The sequence below is a fragment of the Psammomys obesus genome, unplaced genomic scaffold (genome assembly GCF_907164565.1).
Source record: "Psammomys obesus unplaced genomic scaffold, mPsaObe1.curated_primary_1811, whole genome shotgun sequence".
Lineage (NCBI taxonomy): Eukaryota > Metazoa > Chordata > Mammalia > Rodentia > Muridae > Psammomys > Psammomys obesus.
Genome location: NW_026596131.1, coordinates 12,971,520 through 12,989,811, shown reverse-complemented (window position 1 = coordinate 12,989,811; position 18,292 = coordinate 12,971,520). Strand labels below are relative to the sequence as shown.

At 57.6% G+C, this 18,292-nt stretch overlaps 2 protein-coding genes across 6 annotated transcripts; one reads left to right on the top strand and one right to left on the bottom strand.

The window, feature by feature from the left end:
• The first annotated feature begins 225 nt into the window (after nt 1-225).
• LOC129665735 (uncharacterized) lies at nt 226-7,061 on the top strand. Of its 4 annotated transcripts, none has more exons than XM_055592561.1 (7): nt 226-239; nt 3,579-3,662; nt 4,175-4,263; nt 4,666-4,851; nt 5,344-5,481; nt 5,599-5,791; nt 6,302-7,061. In XM_055592561.1, the coding sequence occupies exons 2-7, from the start codon at nt 3,644-3,646 to the stop codon at nt 6,583-6,585; spliced, it is 909 nt and encodes a 302-aa protein (XP_055448536.1). In that variant the 5' UTR covers nt 226-239; nt 3,579-3,643; the 3' UTR covers nt 6,586-7,061. The 4 variants fall into 4 exon arrangements, with proteins under 4 accessions (XP_055448536.1, XP_055448533.1, XP_055448535.1 ...); XM_055592558.1 differs by lacking the exon at nt 226-239 and adding an exon at nt 1,840-2,121; XM_055592560.1 differs by lacking the exon at nt 226-239 and adding an exon at nt 2,043-2,836.
• Nucleotides 7,062-10,588: 3,527 nt separating this feature from the next.
• Nucleotides 10,589-14,644, bottom strand: Tmem235 (transmembrane protein 235). 2 transcript variants are annotated; one of them, XM_055592511.1, is made up of 4 exons: nt 14,349-14,644; nt 13,193-13,273; nt 12,506-12,643; nt 10,589-10,918 (listed from the first exon to the last, which is right to left on the bottom strand). In XM_055592511.1, the coding sequence occupies exons 1-4, from the start codon at nt 14,524-14,526 to the stop codon at nt 10,677-10,679; spliced, it is 639 nt and encodes a 212-aa protein (XP_055448486.1). In that variant the 5' UTR covers nt 14,527-14,644; the 3' UTR covers nt 10,589-10,676. The 2 variants fall into 2 exon arrangements, with proteins under 2 accessions (XP_055448486.1, XP_055448487.1); XM_055592512.1 differs by lacking the exon at nt 12,506-12,643.
• Between the last annotated feature and the right edge of the window lie 3,648 nt (nt 14,645-18,292).

Sequence of the window (18,292 nt, the reverse complement as noted above, 5' to 3'; positions counted from 1 at the left end):
CTCGCTCGTCCCTACAGGTGCCCTCTAAGCTGCTTCTCCACACCTCACCTCTGCAGCCCCCTGGACTTCCGGCGGGGCGGGGGGACGGCAACTGACCGTGATCAGTGTGTCCTCTCCCACATCACTCTCCCCTGTCTTCAAAAACTGATGCTTCCTCCAGGAAGCCTGCCTGGAGGCTGCTCATCCCCACACACCACCTGCAGACACAGCAGGAGGAAGGCAGACAGACACACAGCAAGGTCAGTATCCCCGACAGGTGCCTTGCTAGAATGGGGCCCCTCTCAGACCAGCCTGCTCCCAATAGACTCATATCAGAGAGGGAAGCAGCTGAGAAGCGCTGCGTTCCCTGCCCCCCCCCCCCCGGTCCTGGTAAGTCAGAGTGCGCCCCACAGTAGAAGCGCCAAGTTCCAGGGCCTTTTGCAGCTCCAACATCCGGATAAACAGTAGAGCACGCCACCAGCCAGGGCTGGGTCAGCTGCAGCCTCCCATCCTCACCATAGCTGGGCACCCTGAACACAGCTACTGACTCATATCGAGGACTGGGCAGATTGCATTTTCCTTGCTATTGTTTGTTTGTTTGTCTGTTTTTGAAACAGAGTCTCACTCTAGTGCAAACTGGCCTGATGCTGGAAACCATCCTCAAGGCTCAGCCTCCCAAAGAACTGGGATTACAGACCTGAGCCATCCCACCTACCTTTTGTAGGGGAATCAATGGAAGGGCAGGTGCTCTGTCACAGGGCATTCTTGGGCATGGCTTCCATGGCGGCATCTTGTCTGTGGAGAGCAATGGTGTAGGAAGGAGGGGCATTTCTAGATACCGCTGTGGTCCTTTTTCCCATATGTCCTAGTAGGTTGTACCTCCAGCCCCTGCTCCTGTGATGCTAGCTCCAGGGTTTCCATCGCCCTCTTCTGGTCGCAGTAGGTAACTACACTCATATGCATATACTCCCCACCCTATACACATAGTTTTAAAGGTTTTAAATTCTTTCCAACACCACCCCTTAGTTAGTTTTTTTGTTTCTTTCTTTGTTTTTGAGACAGCTCTCTCTATGTAGTCCTGGCTGTCCTGGAACTCACTCTGTAGACCAGGCTGGCCTCAAACTCAGAGATCTACCTATCACTACCTCCAGAGTGCTGGGATTAAAGGCACAAACCATTACCACCCAGCTTTAAATTCTTTTTTCTAAACAGAGAGGCTGGAGATGTTTCCCATTTGGTAGCATGCTTGCCTAGCATGCACGAAGCCCTAGCACAGCATAAACAGGGCATGGTGGCAGACACCTGAAATCCCAAGCAGGACGGTCAGAAGTTCGAGGTCAGCTAGGCTACCCAGTGAGTGCAGAACTGGTCTGGGATGCAGGAGACCCTATTTCAAAAGAGAAAAATTAAAAAAAACTCCGATGGTAGAATGCTACTCTTTACCAGCAACATGATTCCTGGACTTCACATCATCGTCTGCAGCTTGTTTCCACCGGTGGAAAACAAGGATGTGAGGGCTGGAGAGATGGCTCAGCGGTTAGGATGGTACTGCTTACGAAGAGAATCTGAATTCCATTCCCAGCACTCGGGTTGTTTCCCAGAGTGGGTGGGACGCTTATATAAGTTAAGCGAGCATTACCAGGTGCATGCTACAAGTCGCCTGGACCGAAGCTGCATTTCCCCTTCGGCAAAGCAAGAAACTGTCATCCCAAAGTCTCCTAGCCTGTGCAGGAACGAAACGAACTACAACTCCCAGCATGCTGCGGGGCTTGAAAAAAAAGTATAAACTTCCAGAGAGGACTACAATTCCCAGAGTGCGCCAGGACTGCCCAGCTGAGGTCCACGTGGGGTCAGAAGAGTCCAGCTGCACGGATCTCTTCCTGGCACGGAAGAAACTGTCCACCGCGCTCCTACTGGCGAGGAAGGCGAGTGCCCCAGCCATGCTCTGCAGACTGGCCCGGACTGCTGTCCCAGGGCTTAAGGTGCCCTGTGCTCAGTGGTCTGGGAGCTGGGCGGGGGTCCCAGCCCACGTGGTGGACCTGCGCAGCGACACTGTGACTCGGCCAAGCCCGGCCATGAGGCGAGCCATGGCCGAGGCGGCCGTAGGAGACGATGATTACGGTGAAGATCCCACGGTCCACGGTGAGCCGGGCGAATAGGCCCGGGGCAGGGGTCGTTGAGGTGACCCCTGGCGCTGTCCTTGGTGCTGACAGGAGGACAGCATGGACACAGAGTGATGCCTTGCATTTGAGAAGGCAGCAGCAGGCTAAGTGGTGCGCTCTGCGTCCTTGCTGGTTCTCGGGGAGACCCTTGCTAATGCGGCCTCCTGAGCGCCATACTGGACTTGAGGAGCCAGAATCTGCATTTTTTAACAAGACCGCCGGGTAATTTCTGTCCGCTGTCACCTAACTGCGCAGATGGAAGTTGTCCAGCCCTGCAAAGCCAGGCTCTGAGAGGCCAGAGAAGAGCGCAAGGACCCACATAGAGCAGGGAAGAACCAGGGTCTGAGGCAGGTCTGACTGCAGTGGCTTGTAACTACTCTCCTGCAGTCACTGACTTCACAGAGACAAAACCAATTGCAAAAAGAAAACGCTTGCTGCCCCTTCCCAGGGCAGCATCATGACCCTAGGGAATGCTGTAAGGAGACAGCAAACCAAAGGCAACCCGGGCTCGAGAGTCAACCTCGAGTGTTGCTGGGGTGTGTGCCGCTTCCACCGTTTCAGAGATAAACCACAGATCACCACTTGACCCCTGGAGGCCCGGGTCACTGGGGGCTGATCAGGAATCTAGCAACAACACGCTGCTACCAGGAACTTCACAGATGCTGAGCTGCTCGGCAGGCACCTGGTGTAAACAGGTCACCACATCAAGGCTGGGAGGTGCTGGCCTTGACAGGAGTTTGAGGAGGGTGTCTTTTGAAAGGGGCGGGTGGGGGGTGCAGTTCTGGGAGGAGGAAAGAGCAGTGCTCACTAACGGATGAGTGACTGCAGCCAGCCAGGGCACAGGGTGTGGGAGACACCTATGCCTTCACTTCAGCATTGGATATGGTGCCACAGAAAAGCCAGCATGGGCTTTACACAGGCCGTTCCCTCACCCGCCAGCTGTACCCTTTATGCCCTGCTGCCTCCCCAGAGGCTCTTCTTCCGTGGTGAGGTGGAGAGGAAGTCTGCAGGGAAACCACAGGGCCTCACCTGCTGGGGCTGCTGGGAAAGAAAGAAAAACAGGTGTGAGGTCTGGGTGGGAAAGGGGGTGCAGACCACAAGAGAGTTTCGGTGGCCTGGGGCAGGAGATTGAGAGAAGCCTCCGGGTATGGCACGTGAGACCATAGAGGGCAAGGATGGCAGGTGGCATCCGAGCCCCGCCTGTGGGACCATGGGCTCCCATCTGAACAAATACACTTTTTTTTTTCTTCAGGGAGATGCCTAAGACAAGGTCTTGCTATGTAGTTCAGGCTGCCCTCCAACTCAGTTATAGTCTTGTATTCCAGAGTATTGGAATCTGTCTATACCGCCACACCCAGAAACAAGTGCACATTGGCCTGTGCCAGGTCCAGTGGCCCCGAGTAATGGTGGCATTCTTGCTCTACCCTCCCCCCTCAGAACTGCAGGAAAAGGCTGCAAAGCTGCTCGGAGTGGAGCGGACTCTGTTTGTGCCCACCAACACCATGGCCAACCTCATCTCTGGTGAGCGTCCACCCTGCCCTCTGAGCCTGGGTCTGTGGCACCGCTGGACACATTCCTGGATTTCTCTTGGGTGCAGCCAGTGGAGCACCCCGGCAGGTGGCAGTGGGAGGCGTGAGGTCTGCACAGTCTCTGCCACTCCCTAGCTCTTCCTCCTGGCTGCTCGCCTTGCAGCCCTGGCCTGGGTTGTTCCCCACTGTGCTTGAGTCCTCAGCTTTCTGACAGGGCCCAGCTGGGCCCTGGGCTGCCAGGCCCTGGGCACAGCATGCAGGAACTTCCTTGCTGGCCACAGGGATCTGATGCAGGTTAGTGCCCAGCAAAACCACCCCTGAGCCGTATGGCACACCAGTCTTTCCAACACGTGGCAGTGAGGTGTTTTGAGGGGTGCTGTTTCCTAATCCACAGAAGCAGTCTGAGCTCACTGGGGGGCCTGGCTCAGCCTGGCCAAGCTGAGCAGGGGCAGAGGGACCTTCTGGACCCAGTTTCAAGTCCTGCCCTCCTCCCATCTGTCTCAGTAATGGGTCACTGCCGGCGCCGGGGTTCCCAGGTCATCCTTGGGCAGGAATGCCACCTCAACATCTATGAGCAGGGCGGAGTGGCTCAGGTAAGGACCAGATACCACTCCCCTGGGGTTTTGGACATCATCCAGGATGCTAAGGTAGGCCCTTGCTTCCCAGGCAGCAGGCTGGAACTGGGAGAAGGGGAGACAGGATGGGGAACAGAAACTTGCAAGGGAGAGGGGATGGAGGGCTTGGGCCCAGATCTGCTCATCTGCTTTGGTGCATTACTGCCCCCTAGTGGACAAATAGCGCACTAGCACTCCAGAGAGCAGCCAAAGGACAGCCGGCCTCTGAACAGAAAAGCGGCAAGGGGCCAGCAGCCTACTAAAAAGGCTCAGAGAGAAAGACCCTGTGTCCCAGGGGTGGCTCCTACTGCAGAGGAACCTCGCTACCAGAAGGTGACACCGGACCGGACCCACCTGATCCCGTGCCTCTCCCACCTGCAGATCGCTGGGGTTCACTCCCACCCCCTCTCAGACCTGCCCCAAGGCACCCTGGACCTGAATGAGCTAGAGAGGGCACTGACTCGGGGCTTCGGGAGCGCCTACCATCCGGTCTGTGAGCTCGTGTGCCTGGAGAACACGCACAACATCGCAGGGGGCCGGGTCCTACCCATCGACTACCTCCGCCAGGTAGGCTCCCACCAGGCTGGGCCCCAGTGCCAGCATGCTCTTGGCCTCCTGTGTCCGCTGACCAGTCCTACCTCCAACAGGCTCTGTGGGGCTGGAGAGATTGCCCACGGGCTGAGAACAGTTCTCTTGCAGAGGGCCTGAGTTTGGCTGGATCAAAACTGCCTGTGACTCTAGCTCCAGGGGACCCAGCAGCCTCTTCTGGCCTCCCTTGGGCACATCACCACATGTGGCATATACCCACACGTACACATAAAATAAAAAGTATTGAGACAACTGGAGAAGTGGCTTGGTGGCTAAAAGCACTTGCTGCTCCTCTAGAAGACCTGAATTTCATTCCCAGTGCCCACACCAGGCAGCTCCCAACTGTAACTCCAGCTTCTGGGGATAATAATATAAACATTTTTTTAAAAAGATGCCAAGCCCAGTGGCCCCCTGGAAACTCACCCTCCCCACACCTGGCCCCTCCGAACGCTGTCTGACCTTTGCCTCCAGGTGCGCCTGCTGGCCCATGCCCATGGAGCACGGGTCCACCTGGACGGGGCGCGGCTGATGAACGCAGCTGTGGCTCTGCGTGTGCCTCCCGCCCATCTAGTGGAGCACTGTGACTCTGTGTCCTTCTGCTTCTCTAAGGTAGGCTGGCCTTCCAGAGCCTGCCATCCCTGCTGTCCTGGGCTGCAGCCTTCCCCCTCCCCCTCACAGGGACAGGTTGTACAGGACAGTCCCAGGAGTTTCTCCTCTCTCCCTTAGGGGCTTGGCGCACCAGTCGGCGCTGTGGTTGGGGGATCCAAAGACTTCATTGAGGAGGCCTGGCGCCTCCGAAAGGCCCTGGGCGGAGGCATGCGGCAGGCTGGAGTGCTGGCCGCGGCTGCCCTGGTGGGACTGGATGAGGCCGAGGAGGTGCTGCCGAGGGACCATGAGAATGCAAGGAGATTCGCTAAAGGTGCCTGGACCAACCCCCACCCTCGCTCCCCTTTGCTCCCTCCTACCTGGGCCCAGATGTCCCCAGCAGGACCAGGGCCCCCACAGATCTGCACCCTAAGCCTCTAGCGTGTGGAGAGTTAAGACTAAGCTTCTAGGATGGGCCCTGGGTCTTCTGTCTCACCAGGCCTTCCTCCTCCTCGGGGCACCCAGCACCAGGATGCAACCAGCAGAGTAAGGAACCAAGAAAGACTGGAGCCTCCTACTTGGGTCTTTTGTGCATTTTCTCAATTTTCATAACAGTCCTAGGATGTCTCCACTTGGAGCCCAGAGAAGTAGAGCTGTTTGTTTACTAAGATACAGAGAAAAATAGCAGGATCCAATCCATGTTTCAAACACCACATCAGGACTTGGGGCCTGTTTCCCCAAAGATACCTGGGCTGCCCTGCTGCCTTCCCTGGGGGTAGTTCTGGTGGTAGCCCATGGCCAAGCCCTAGGGTTGGGCTATACTCACCGTCATGTCTGGCTCCAGGACTCCAAGAGCTGGCGTCACCCATTTGCTCTGTGAACCCTGCCACCGTGGAGACCAACATGGTGCTGGTACACGTGGCTGGACTGCCCCCGACAGAGCTGTGCCAGCGCCTCCAGGCTGTGAGCGCGGAGGAGGTGGCTCAGACTGGCCGTGCCGTGCGCGTGCTGCTGTTTCCCTGGACGGGACGGTCTGTGCGGGCCATGTGGCACCGAGATGTGTCTGCTCAGGACACGGAACTGGCACTGAGGAAGTGGGAGTTTGTGCTGAGACAGTTGGAGCCCTGAGGTCAGGGGACCAGGGACCCGTGCCCTGGCTACAACTGAAGTGGGCAGTGAGCCGTGCCAAGCCTGGTGAAGGCTGGTCGTCTCTGGAAGATGACATCATTCAGCCTCTGGTTCCCTCCAGTGGTGGCCTCATCCAGTCAGGAATAGGCAGACACTGGATGGCATGAGATGCAACTGAATTATCCAGAGGACGTGGACAGAGGGGGACAGATCCTGGGGCTGGGAAGTGTAGCCTGATTGCCTAGTGTACACAAGCCCTGGGTTCAGTCTCCAACACTGTATAAACAGGTGTGTTGGCTCACATCTGGGATCCTAGCAGGGCGGAGGATGAGAAGTTCGAAGTCATTCTCAGCCACACCGAGAGTCTGATGCAAACCTGGGCTACAGGAGACCCTGTCTTCAAACAAACAGGTCCTTAGTGACTGACAGAATGGTGTTATCAGAGAGGGCTGTGAAATAAAGTATTGAAGGCCTTGTATTGGTTATTTTCTGTGCTAGCTAAATACATGACAGAAAGCAACAGGTTCAGTTTCTGGCACCCACACAGTGGCTCACAGCCACTGTAACTCCAGTTCCGGGGCCCTGACGCCCTCCTCTGGCCTCCACTTCACCAGGCATGTACATAATGCAGACATACATGCAGGGAAGATACTAATACACAAAAAATTAAAAATAATTTCAGTATTAGAACTGGAGAGGTGGTTAGCAGTTATGGGCACTGGCTGCTCTTCTAGGGGACCTGGGTTCAATTCCCTGCACACACATTGTGGCTCACAACCATCTGTAACTCCAGTTCCAGGGGACCTCATGCCCCCCCCCCCCCCCCGGCCTGCACCGGCACCAGACGCACACCCAAAGTACACAGATATGCACACAGGCAAAAACATCCACACACATAAAATAGCTTAAAACCATACTCACGGATGCTTCATTCTGGAAGTATCAAATCAGGTGTATGTCACTATAACAGTCACCAAAATCAGTCAACTTACTACAGAAACAGTTTCTCTTGGTTCCCAGTCTTGGAGGCTTCAGTCTGTGACTGGTGACCCTGAGGCTGTGTCCATGTGAGACAGAACATCATGGAGGAAGTGTTTGCCACGTGGACCTCTGGGGGACACCAGGATCTAAAGTGGCAACCATCAGACGCTTCTGCACTCAGCCTTTGAGAGGAGCCCAAGAGGAGACTGATCAGGTGACAAACTTCAGCAGAGAGGCCAGGTGGAGGTGGCTGGGAGGCCGCCAGAACTAACCTTCGCGCTTTGGTGGTGTGGGACCACCAAAGGAACGGGCAGACAGCTGCGTGGGAGTACAGGGGGTGCAACTGGGGAAGAGCACTGCTGTCCCCCTTCCTTAGCAGACTCCAGAGGTGTCTGGGGTCTAGTGCTCGAGGCCCCCACAGGCCCCAGAGCTTTTCTCCTGGGCCTGAGGTGGTAGAGCATGAAGCCAGTGCCTCCCCTCCTGCTCACCCATGCCGCCTTCTGGGGACGGGCAGTGTGCACTGTGCTGTTGCCCACGGCTTCGGAAGTAGCCTTCCCAGTCAAGCCAGTGCCTTAAGCGGGCAGGAATGCCCCTCTAGCTCCAAGTTTCTGGCCTCAGGGACGGGAGGGTTAGCCGAAGCTGTGCTTGACCTTTCCTAACCAATGACTGCCCTGGGTGGGTCATCAGCCTCCGTGGTGGCCTGTCTGCAGCGTGCCCGGCTTTACCCCTGTGTGCCCAGGCACGCCTCTCCTCACCCCAGCCTCAGCCGTGGCCCCCCAGCACCAGCGCTTGAGACTGAGGCAAGAGCTGTGAGGTGCTGTCTGCCTCTTCCTATGTATCCCTGGGTCAGCCCACACTTAGTGTGTCAGAAAGGGGCCTGAAGGGATGCGGTCAGGATCTCTCCAGCATCTGAAGGCGGCTGCTAAAAGCTATGGATGCTGGCTGAGGCGAAGTCTGCATCCGAGACACTGAGTCCTTATGGTTCAGGTTCTGGTGGTGGCATCAGAAGAGAAATGACTGGAGGCAGCCATGGCATGGCAGAGGAGAAGGCAGAGCAGAGCGTTTACAGGGAAGTGAGTTCAGAGGTAGTGAGCCCCGCACCGCTATGGGGCATCTTAGCCGGACCCACATTCGGCTGCAGGCCTGAGGCCCACGTATCCCCTGCCTGTGAGGCCTGGTTGCCACGGGGGCTGGCTCTTGTCTCTGTGGGCAAGCTGCCCAGTAGTCTCTCGTTTACTGGATGTAAGGTACACGGCACCACCGGAGCCTGCTGTCTGTTCTCATTGGCTCTGAGCCGCTAACTCCTCCCCGAGTGGTGATAACACTTGCCTGCCTTTTCACCTGGGCCTCACAGCCCAGCTACCCAGTGAACCATGAAACAAGGCAGAAGCCTTGGGCCTGTTACCAAGGAGACTGGCCCATCAGAGCAAAGGCCTCAGCTGGTTCAGCGAGTCCCCTGCCTGCTCACATGCGCACGTACACAGGCACGTGCCCTGAGGCAATGTGGAGGCCTTCACGGCCACTGCGTGGGTCTTCCCCAGGGTAGCCGGGAACCCTGAAGCACCCACATTCTGTGGGCTAGCTCCCAGCAGGCAGACACCACAGCAAATGTTTCCTCTAGCCAGCCCAGGTCCTGTAGAGGCCCAAGGCTATCTCAATCTCTGCACCTAGGAGGAAGGCAGTTGTAGCTGCAGGACATGACAGAGTGCACACAGACACAGGACATCTGTGATGGACACACGGACACACACACACACACACACACACACACACACGCACACACGACGCATGAGCGTGCACTGGGGTGTGTTCACCTTTCTAATATAAGAAATGAGTATGTATTACCCGTTTTGAAGAATTCTAGGCTGGCCCTGGTGATGTACACCTCAGCCCTCTGGAAACTGAGGCAGGAGGCAACAAGTTCATGCCTACATAGTGAGGCTTTGTCCCTGTGCCCACCCCACCATAAACAAACAAGCAAACAGCTCTAAGAGGAAAACACACACATCACAGCTGATTTATTCAGACATTTGGCAGAACTCTTACATGGAATGGCAAAAGTTAGAACACAAATTGGAAGGGAGGTCTCCATCAGCTCCAGTCCTTTGCCCTCAGCGGGTCCCGTTAAACCCTGCCAAGTGTTCCCCTGATCCCCGGAGCTTCCCATATCCTTAGGAGCAATCAAAAGCGGCCTGGGGACACTGCGGGGACCAAGCCTTGAGAAGCGCTACCTTCCCTAGTGCATATCCCAAACTCAGGAATCAGGGCTGTCTGGGGCTTTGGAGTGCTGCACAGCCCCTAACTTAGAGCTGTCTGCTTTCCAGTTACACAAACACGGAGTTCTCACCTGTGCTGTCCCAGACAGGGAGCGGGCTGCAGGCTCGGGCCTGTCAGCTGATGCATCCATACCTGCAGATGAGCCGGGCCTCTATCCAGGCTACCCCGGGGACTGGCCAGGCATGGCTCCAACTCAACCCAACGGTGGCCAGTCCCAGACACCCCCCTAGTTGCTGCAAAGAAGCAGTACCAGGCCAGCCGGGGCAGCAGCCTGCAGGAGGACAAGGATTGAGAGCCGAAGGTCTGTCTTGCCTGGAAGCACTCAAGAAAGCGACTGTGAATGGAGGTTGTGCTCTCCCACCCGGCCTCAAGCCTCCTCCTCAACAACCTCCCCTTGGCAGAGGAAACAAAACAGAACCCAGGGTCCTGCCAAAGTGCAGTGACACTGGCCCTGCCTCCTGTTCTTGGTTTTTGGCCTCGGTCTCCCACTCTACGGCACTGGCTGAGTGGTGCCCATTGCCTAGACTGTGGGGGACAGAGGGAGGGGAGCACTCGGCCAGTACCCAGCACAGAAGAGTGCTGTCTCAGCTCTGTAGGCTGGAGTGGGCTACATCCCCAGGGCACCCCCAGGCACCCAGAACCCTGAGGTGCCCCCGCCAGACTGTGCCATCAAGAGCACATGGGCTGTCTGGCTGCCTTCCTCATGTCCAGCTGGAGTGGAAATGAATACGCCCCCAACACACCATCCCCAAGGCGCCTTCCCAGCCAGGATTCCAGCCAATACCAGGGGTGCCTAAGCCTTCCTCCTCCCCACCAGCCTGCCGCCCTGGGCCTCAGAGGATCACAGAGTGGGGCATCCCTGGGCGCTGACTCAGGCTGAGGAAGCGGGCAGCTGTGAGCAGAAGGGCACCACTGAGCACCTCCGAGGCGCAGGAGCCCCAGGCCAGGGCCAGGGACCAGCCAAAGCTGATGTGCACAGCCTGCATGTGGCCCGCGCCATACAGGCGGGCTGTCTCCACGAAGGCCAGGTGTGAGTAGCTGATGTAGATGCTCAGCCCTGCCAGGGTCAGGGCACCTAGGGAGAGAGGCGCAGCAAGACTGCTCAGCGTGCCGCCTGCAGACCAGCACTGTCTCCCCCCTCCCGGACACCACCTCGTTTTTTAGACAGCCACTAAGAGTAGTGGATGCTAGTTTTAGCGGGTGGAGTGGTAGGGGGTTCCAATACAGTCCTCCACTCTGAGACCTCCCCTGACAAAACCCCTTACAAACGGTCCGTCCCAGGACTCAGTTATGCCAGAAGACAGCACAGCTCTGCAGCCCACACTATCTGGCCTCCATCCACCCCAGCCCTTGGCAGTGTTGGGGTGGGGGTGGGGGATGGATTTCTAACTGCCTGCAGCAAAGGCCACAGGTTCATCTGGGGGAGGGTGTGAAGCAGAATCTAATGCATTGCACTCTGGAAGAGGTAGAGGCGGCGGTCAGCACCCACAGTGGAAGGAAGGCCACTCTCTCAGGCCTGCCTAGGAGCCGACACAGGTGGCGCCCCCCTCGCCTGCAGCGCCCAGCTCCCTGGTTGGCGACCTGTCTCTCAGCCTTAGCGCTCTTGCTGTACACCTCCTGGCTGGTCCCTGCAGCGATAACTCCACATCCACTTGCCTCTCCTCCTCACATCCTGCCTCAGGGGACCGCAGTCCCTCCCCTCCCTCCCTCCCTCTGAGGGCAAAGTACCCTCTGCCCAGGAAGGTGGGGTCAGCCTCCCCGAGAAGCTGCCTTCTGGCTCTCTACCTGTGGTGGTATCTTCACTCCCAGAACAATGCAGAGGCTCCATGTCACCATGAAGTTCCCCAGTTATAACCCCATTACTGCTGTCGGTGGCTTCCCCTTGTCTTCTTAACTGGATTTTGCACTCACAGTCTTCCCGGTCAAGGCCACGGCAGATATTCTAATTGCCGAGATTTCATTCTCTGGGGACCTGGATCTGAATGTCTGCCTCATTAGTTAGTGGCTCTGGGTTCCCAGTCTCAGGCCCATCCCACTCCTAACAAAGGCCTCCCAAGGAGCCCAGTGTCTCCTGTAGGGAAGCAGGCTTGTCTGGGCAATCTCATCATTGTGGCCACAGCCATGAGAGCAGAGCTGGCCCGAGACCAGGGAGCAGCACAAAGCTGGCCCCAGCGATGAGGGCTGCTGAGGACTGACCCCTGCGTGACCACCTGCCCACCTTGGACAGGCAGCCCAGGGTAGCTGGAACAGACAGCACGGCCGGGCCGTGTCCTCTGGTTCCGGAAGGCTTGTGTCTCCAGCCTGCTGAGGTGGCCGTGAAGGGGGCTCTGCCTGGTGCTGTGGCTACTCATAGCCTGGGATAGGGAAGTGAGAGCCGAGGACTTGCCCTGCCTGATCTGCTCTGTCTCAGCTTCTCACTTGGTATGAGGAGCAGATGGGGTGGAAACCCACACCCCTCTTTTTGTACCGTCTGCCCACAGAGCTATTCTGCAGTTATCATGGAGACCCTCAGGTCTGCCTGGCCAAGATGCTCCACCCGGGTGCTCCTGTGTACCCAGCCCCAGCCAGAAGCTGGGCCACTGGGCCAACCTTAGGGTTCCTTTGATGGTTGGGGGTGGGGTGGAGTGCACAATCTACAGTCCCCAGGGAACCTGCGACTCACCCCCCAGCAAGAAGTGGCAGCCAGTGAGGAGCAGCAGGGGGACGCTCTGGGACAGTGAGCTGAGCAGGCCGCAGACCCAGCCACACACGATGAGGATGAGGCTCAGAGGCAGGACCACCATGACTGTGCGGTGCAGCACTGTGGGGAGAGGGGCCTCAGGGCAGGCGGAGGGGCCTGCCTCCACGGAGGAGCCCAGGATAGCCTCGGCTTCCCCTGCTCAGGTCACCAGCGGGTCTGAGCAGAGGCCCACCTCCACCACAGTGGCCACTAGACCCTCCCATTGGCCGCCACCTCTTTCTGGTGCAGGCTCCCTGCAGCCAGGCTGAGGGAGGCTCTGCCAGTGCCCTCCCCACCCCACCCTCAGGCCTCTCAGGGGCAGCAGGCTGTCTATGGGTCAGTCCAAAAGGGGGACTTGGTGGGCCCCTGGAGATCTAGTCAGGCTCTGAGGTGGCTCACTCCCTCAGAGGCAAAGGTAGGCTCCACTGAAGAGCAGCTGAGGCCTGAGGACAGGGCAGGCTGGGGCTCCAGAATCTGGGATTCCATCTGGTCGTGAGGTCAGAGTGCTGTGATGGAAACATCCTCTGGGTGCCGAGGCCTCCGAAGCAGTTTGGTGGGGTGGGGCTGAGGTGGCTGGGGCCCAGACCTGCCCGAAGAGCCGGGGACGGGTGGCGGTACCCCAGGACTTACAGAGGAGGTGCTGTATCGAGGGAGATGCTTCCAGGCTGTCACTGGCAAACGGGTCAATCAGGGGCACGCAGCTGTTCTGGCCTGAAAGCCGAGGTGCCGATGAGAGATGGGCAATACGGGTGGCACAGCCTTTGCATCCTGTTGGAACTTGGGGTCATGGCTGCAAGTGGGACTAGAGACTAGGCCTCTCATTTAGTAAAGGGTCACAGAAGATCAGACCTACAAGGAAGTGAGTTTAAAATCTCCAACATTCAGAAATGCCCAGGTAGGGTCCCCAGTGGAGACGTCACGCCCTGGAGCCTCCTGACTGACACTGCGTAGGCTTTCTGGTTCTTACACGAGCACATGCTCAGATGCACCGACACACGCACATGCACACGGGAGGTTTTTGCCAGGTGGCTTCCGCCCCAAGCACAGCATGCTTACACATACAAACGTCACAGCCCTGGGCACTCGTGTACACACACACACACACACACACGTACACACATGCATGCTTACAAATACAAGCTTTACAACCCCATGTGCTCACACACACATAAGCACATACAGACACACAATCATGTACTTATTCTTGCCTCTCACATTCGTAGAATTCATATTCCCTCCCCCCACAGTACCATGTGTTCACACGCCATCACACTCACACTCACACTGCTGCAAGGGAATCCCTCAGGCTGAGGCTGCTGAGAAGGGGACTTGAGGGGCAGCAGGGAGCCCCTGGTCACTTGAAGGCTTGAGGTCTTCTGTGGGGGCCCAGCCATGCACACCTGTGCTTCCTGCCCCTCCCCAGCCCCGTGGCCTCTCCTCCAGGAAGCAATCCAGGTCTCCCTGGCCCCTGGGCTGCAGAGGAGGAGCACACAGTGACCCCTGCCAGGCCCCAGAGGAAAGCGCTCAGAATTTCAGGAAGCAGAGTGCCAGGCTGCACTACTCCCCAGCCACCGCCACGGTGGCAGCAGCCTGTCCCTCCACACCCCAGCCGTCACCCAGCAGTTGGAGGGGAGTCTGATGAGGATGGAATGAGAGACCCCTGAGAAGCAGACCGAGATGCCGCAGAGACTCCAGCAGGAGGGGCTTAGAGCGGCAGGGGTCGGGAAACAGACAAGGGAGGGCAGGAGAACTCGGGGCGGGGGGGGGGGGTCTGGGCGCAGCTCACCTTCGCAGGTCCGCCAGAGCCCGGAATGCGAGTAGAAGTGCTGCGTGCGCCCCGGGCCGCCGGCGTCCGCCACCTCCAGGATGTACCAATAGTCGCTGGCCACCGCGGCTGCCAGCAGCGCGAAGCTGAGTAGGGCGCCCAGGGCTGCGCTCAGAAGCAACGCGGCCAGCGGAGCCATCGGGGCAAGGGCCGGGCAGACACACACGGGATGCAGGGATGCCGGGCCGGGTGGAAAGCGGAGCTAGCGACTGGCTGCAGGGGGTGGCAGGGAGTTGGAGACAGGGGGAACTGTGGGCTGGGGGCAGACAGGGTTCCCGGACAGAACTGAAGCAGGCTAGTGAAGGTTGCGGCGGCGGGAGGGGCGGGAGGGGCGGGAGAATCAGCAGGAGGGGCACGGGAGGGGTGTCACCGCTGAGCAGGCTGGCTGGGAACAGAGTTAGGTGGAGGGCAGGAGTGTGGGAGAGGCATTGTCCTAGGTTCTTCTGTGACCACTGCTTCCTTGAGCCAGTGGCCAAGTTCGCAAGGAAATCGAGGGGAGGTGGGAGGAGGAATCTTAAATCGTGGCCGAATGGGAGACAGCTGGGTTCAAATCCCAAGGTTGCCACAAACCAGTGGGCGCAAGCGTGCGCACCCTGCTGGGTGGTGTTGGGGAGAGGATCAGAGGCCAGCCTGAGACTGCCGACCACCTACCCACCCCCAAGATGTGCAGCAGCAGCCAGCAGCTGGACCACGGTACCAAGAGGTCCTAGGAGAACGCAGGGTGGGGTAGGGTGGGTAGACAGTCCCAGCTGGGCACATACAGGGACAGCTCAGAATGTGACACATGTCGGCTTGGGGTCCTGGTTTCTGTCAGTTTCCTGCAGCTGGGAGAAACAGCATTGCTTCTGTGTAACTCCCTTTGGGGGCACACACACAGACAACCCCTGAGGACAGGAGTCTGATGCTAAAGGCTGAGAGGCAAAGGAGCCTCACCCAGGAGGAATCAGGCAGCTGAAGCTGGGTGGGCTGGATTAGTTTGGAGAACAGGGTGTGGAGGGGCGGCTCTGAACCACTGGCCCTGGGGTGAGCAGAGCCTGAAGAGAAGGGCCAGGGATGGTTTTTCTTTAATTTTGAAGTTTTGACACTCAGGCCAGCCAAGCCCTCACTGGGATTGTTTGGGTCTCTCTCTATATATAAAATATACATATATACTATAATATATATATATATAGTATTTCTGCTAAGCTCTTGGCTTGAGGAATATAGTCTGGAGATAAAAGCAATCTTAGCAAAGTTATTAAAACAATATTTCAAGTGGAATTCAGAGCAGAGTTTTTCCAGTATTTTATGAGCTGTTCTATCCATATGTACAGCAAGCCGTGCCCAGCTGTATCTGCTGAGTGACAGCCCCTCCAGCTGGCACTGTCCTGCACACACCCCTGCTCTGGAACCAGGTGGTAGGCAGCAGCCCAATCATCTGGGAAAGACTAAGAACCCAATGTGTGCTCAGAGAGCTGCAGCCCTCCCAAGACAGGAGGAAGCAGAAGGGAGACCCTCGGCCGGGTCCTGACTCCCTCCCACTGAGGCCCCTGCCCTTGAGCTGGCTTGCAAAGGTTCACGCTCCTGCTGCAGCTCAAGCAGGTGCACTGCTGCTGTTAGGGCAGGCAACAGCCATGCCCCAGGCCACTGCTACCCTGGGGAAGTACAGCAGGAGGCATCCACGCCAGCTCTGCACTCATTCCGGCAAGCTCCCGCTGGGCAGCCTATCGTTTTCAACCCTGGGTTCTGAGCAGCTCAAGGTGCTGATTACATTGTCCTCTGGGCAGCAGGTGCTGGTCCCTGGGGGATGGCACTAATGGATCTGCCAGGGTACTGTCTCCGAAGGACCCAGAGACAGTAAGCACAGTCTAAGAGGTGCTGCTTTTGAACCACCTCGTAGTCACTATGCATTGCCTCATCAGTATGTAAGCCATATCAGCCGGCTGAGTGCCTATCTGCAGGAGCTCTTCAAAGCCAGCAGAACCCATCAGGCACTGGGTCTGGGAAGACAGTCAACTCCTGAGTGACAGGAGCAAGTCTGCATCCAAGCCGCACTTCTTCAACTAGGTCACATCTGCAGCTGGACAAGAGTCCGTTTCTGTGGCAGCCATGTGGTTGATGAGCCTCCTGCTCCAAGCTAACTGCCTCTAGCCTGAGTCTGGGGAAGCAGCTGAACTGTTGGCCAAATTATCCTCCAGTAGGTGGGCATCAGCTAGCTGACAGCTAATTTTACTGAGCTTGGCAAATGGCCTCCCACAGAAGATGAGCCTCCCTCAAATTACTGTCTAGCGGGTCCATTCATCTACCCAGCATGAGGGATGAAGGTGGCTAAGCCCGCAGATGCAAGGCAAGAAACAGCATTCTAAAGGGCTCTCCAGAGTTGGAGGGCACTGGCTACACACACATAGCTTTTCATCTTGAACAAAACATGGCTGCAGCCAAGCCAGTTCACACACGCTAAGGAAGCACTGAACCGGGTGTCCATTTAAGACACGTGACCATAAACTTGGTGTGGCGGCGTGTGCCTGTAATCCCAGCCTGGTCTACAAAGTGAGTTCAGGACAGCCAGGCTACACAGAGAAACCCTGTCTCGGGGGGGGGGGGGGGGGGGGGGGGGGAAGCCGGGGGGCGGGGGGGGGGGGGGGGGGGGGGGGGGGGGGGAGACATGAGACAACCAGGGACCAGTAGTAACTGGAATAGCAGTTGGTCCTAAAGCAAGTGGAACCAGCCACCAAGCCAGGGCTTTGCTGTGGGAAAGATGCTTTCCCACATGGCCCCACCCCCTGCCACCAGACTGCTCGTGCAAAGACCAGAAGGCACACCTCTCTCCTGCCCCTGCACTGGCCCTTGCTAGTCCAGCTGGCAGCTTCGGACAGGAACTCAGATGGCAGAACGTTCAGTGGTGGCTCTTCCTGTTGCTCTGACACACTTACCCAGGCCCCTTGCTGGTATTTAACCTTCTCGGGGTCCTGGTCGCAGTGCCAGTTCAGAATGCACTGACTAACATCACTGCTTTGGTGACTATGGGGCAACCAGTCGCAGGGGCTCAAACCCAGTTTGGTCCCTCCCTGTTGAAGCCTGGCAAGCCCCACAGACTGAGCCGGGAGGCGGGGAACTCGCAACTGTGCTGGCTCCCGACTTTATTCGGAGCGGTGTTTGCGCTGTGGAGGCTGGGGTGGAGCTGGCCACCGGCCAAGCTGGCCTGTTTGCACAGACGTCCCTGCTGGTGCTTGCCTGTGGCCTTGACCAGCTGTGCAGACGCAGGCCCTTGTCTCGCACAGCCATGTCTGCTCGGCTGTGCTCTCCAAGTGGCCTGCTTTCTCTGATTTCTGTGTGGTGAGGTGGGACTGGAGGCAAAGATCCAGCTCCTAATGACGTTGTGGTTCCCTTATATTACCTGAATTACTATTGCACAGAGCTGTCCTAAGCCCTCAGAGAGGCCAACAGAATGTTTTGGGTGGTTCCGGAGGCATTCTGGAGATAGCCAGGCCCCAGATGTCCAGAGCAGCTCCTGCAATGGCCTCCCAGGAGACAACCAAGTGAGCGAGGAGAACACACCACTGCTGCAAAGAAAAGCACAGTAGCCTGAGTGTTTTATGCATGACTCAGAGTGAGCCGGGGCCTTGCTGAGCTGCTGCAGAACTGGTACTGCCGTGGTTGGGTTGGCTTCCCAGCAGTGGGTCACTCAGCCTGGCTGGAAGCCTTGGCAGGTCACTAGGCTGCCATTTCTAACACAGGTTCTGAAGGTCTTACTGGCTTCCTGTGCTGATCCTCCTGGAGTCAGTGACCCTGGCATGGTGGAACAGAGCAGACCTGCCTGGACTCTGGTGGAAGTTGCTTGAGCTCAGCCTATCAGCACGCTCTGCATGAATAGGCACAACTCTTAGCCCAGGCTGCTTTACTTCTGTCATTTCAGCCATGGGGTG

Bases quoted from the DNA above. Each gene is read 5' to 3' on its own strand.
- LOC129665735 (XM_055592558.1), top strand. From the start codon at position 1,920: ATGCTCTGCAGACTGGCCCGGACTGCTGTCCCAGGGCTTAAGGTGCCC. The intron at 3,663-4,174 runs GTGAGCGTCCAC...CATCTGTCTCAG, and splicing joins CATGGCCAACCTCATCTCTG to TAATGGGTCACTGCCGGCGC. The intron at 5,792-6,301 runs GTGCCTGGACCA...GTCTGGCTCCAG, and splicing joins TGCAAGGAGATTCGCTAAAG to GACTCCAAGAGCTGGCGTCA.
- Tmem235 (XM_055592511.1), bottom strand. From the start codon at position 14,526: ATGGCTCCGCTGGCCGCGTTGCTTCTGAGCGCAGCCCTGGGCGCCCTA. The intron at 13,274-14,348 runs GTGAGCTGCGCC...CTCGGCTTTCAG, and splicing joins GCTCTGGCGGACCTGCGAAG to GCCAGAACAGCTGCGTGCCC. The intron at 12,644-13,192 runs GTAAGTCCTGGG...CTCTCCCCACAG, and splicing joins CTCGATACAGCACCTCCTCT to TGCTGCACCGCACAGTCATG.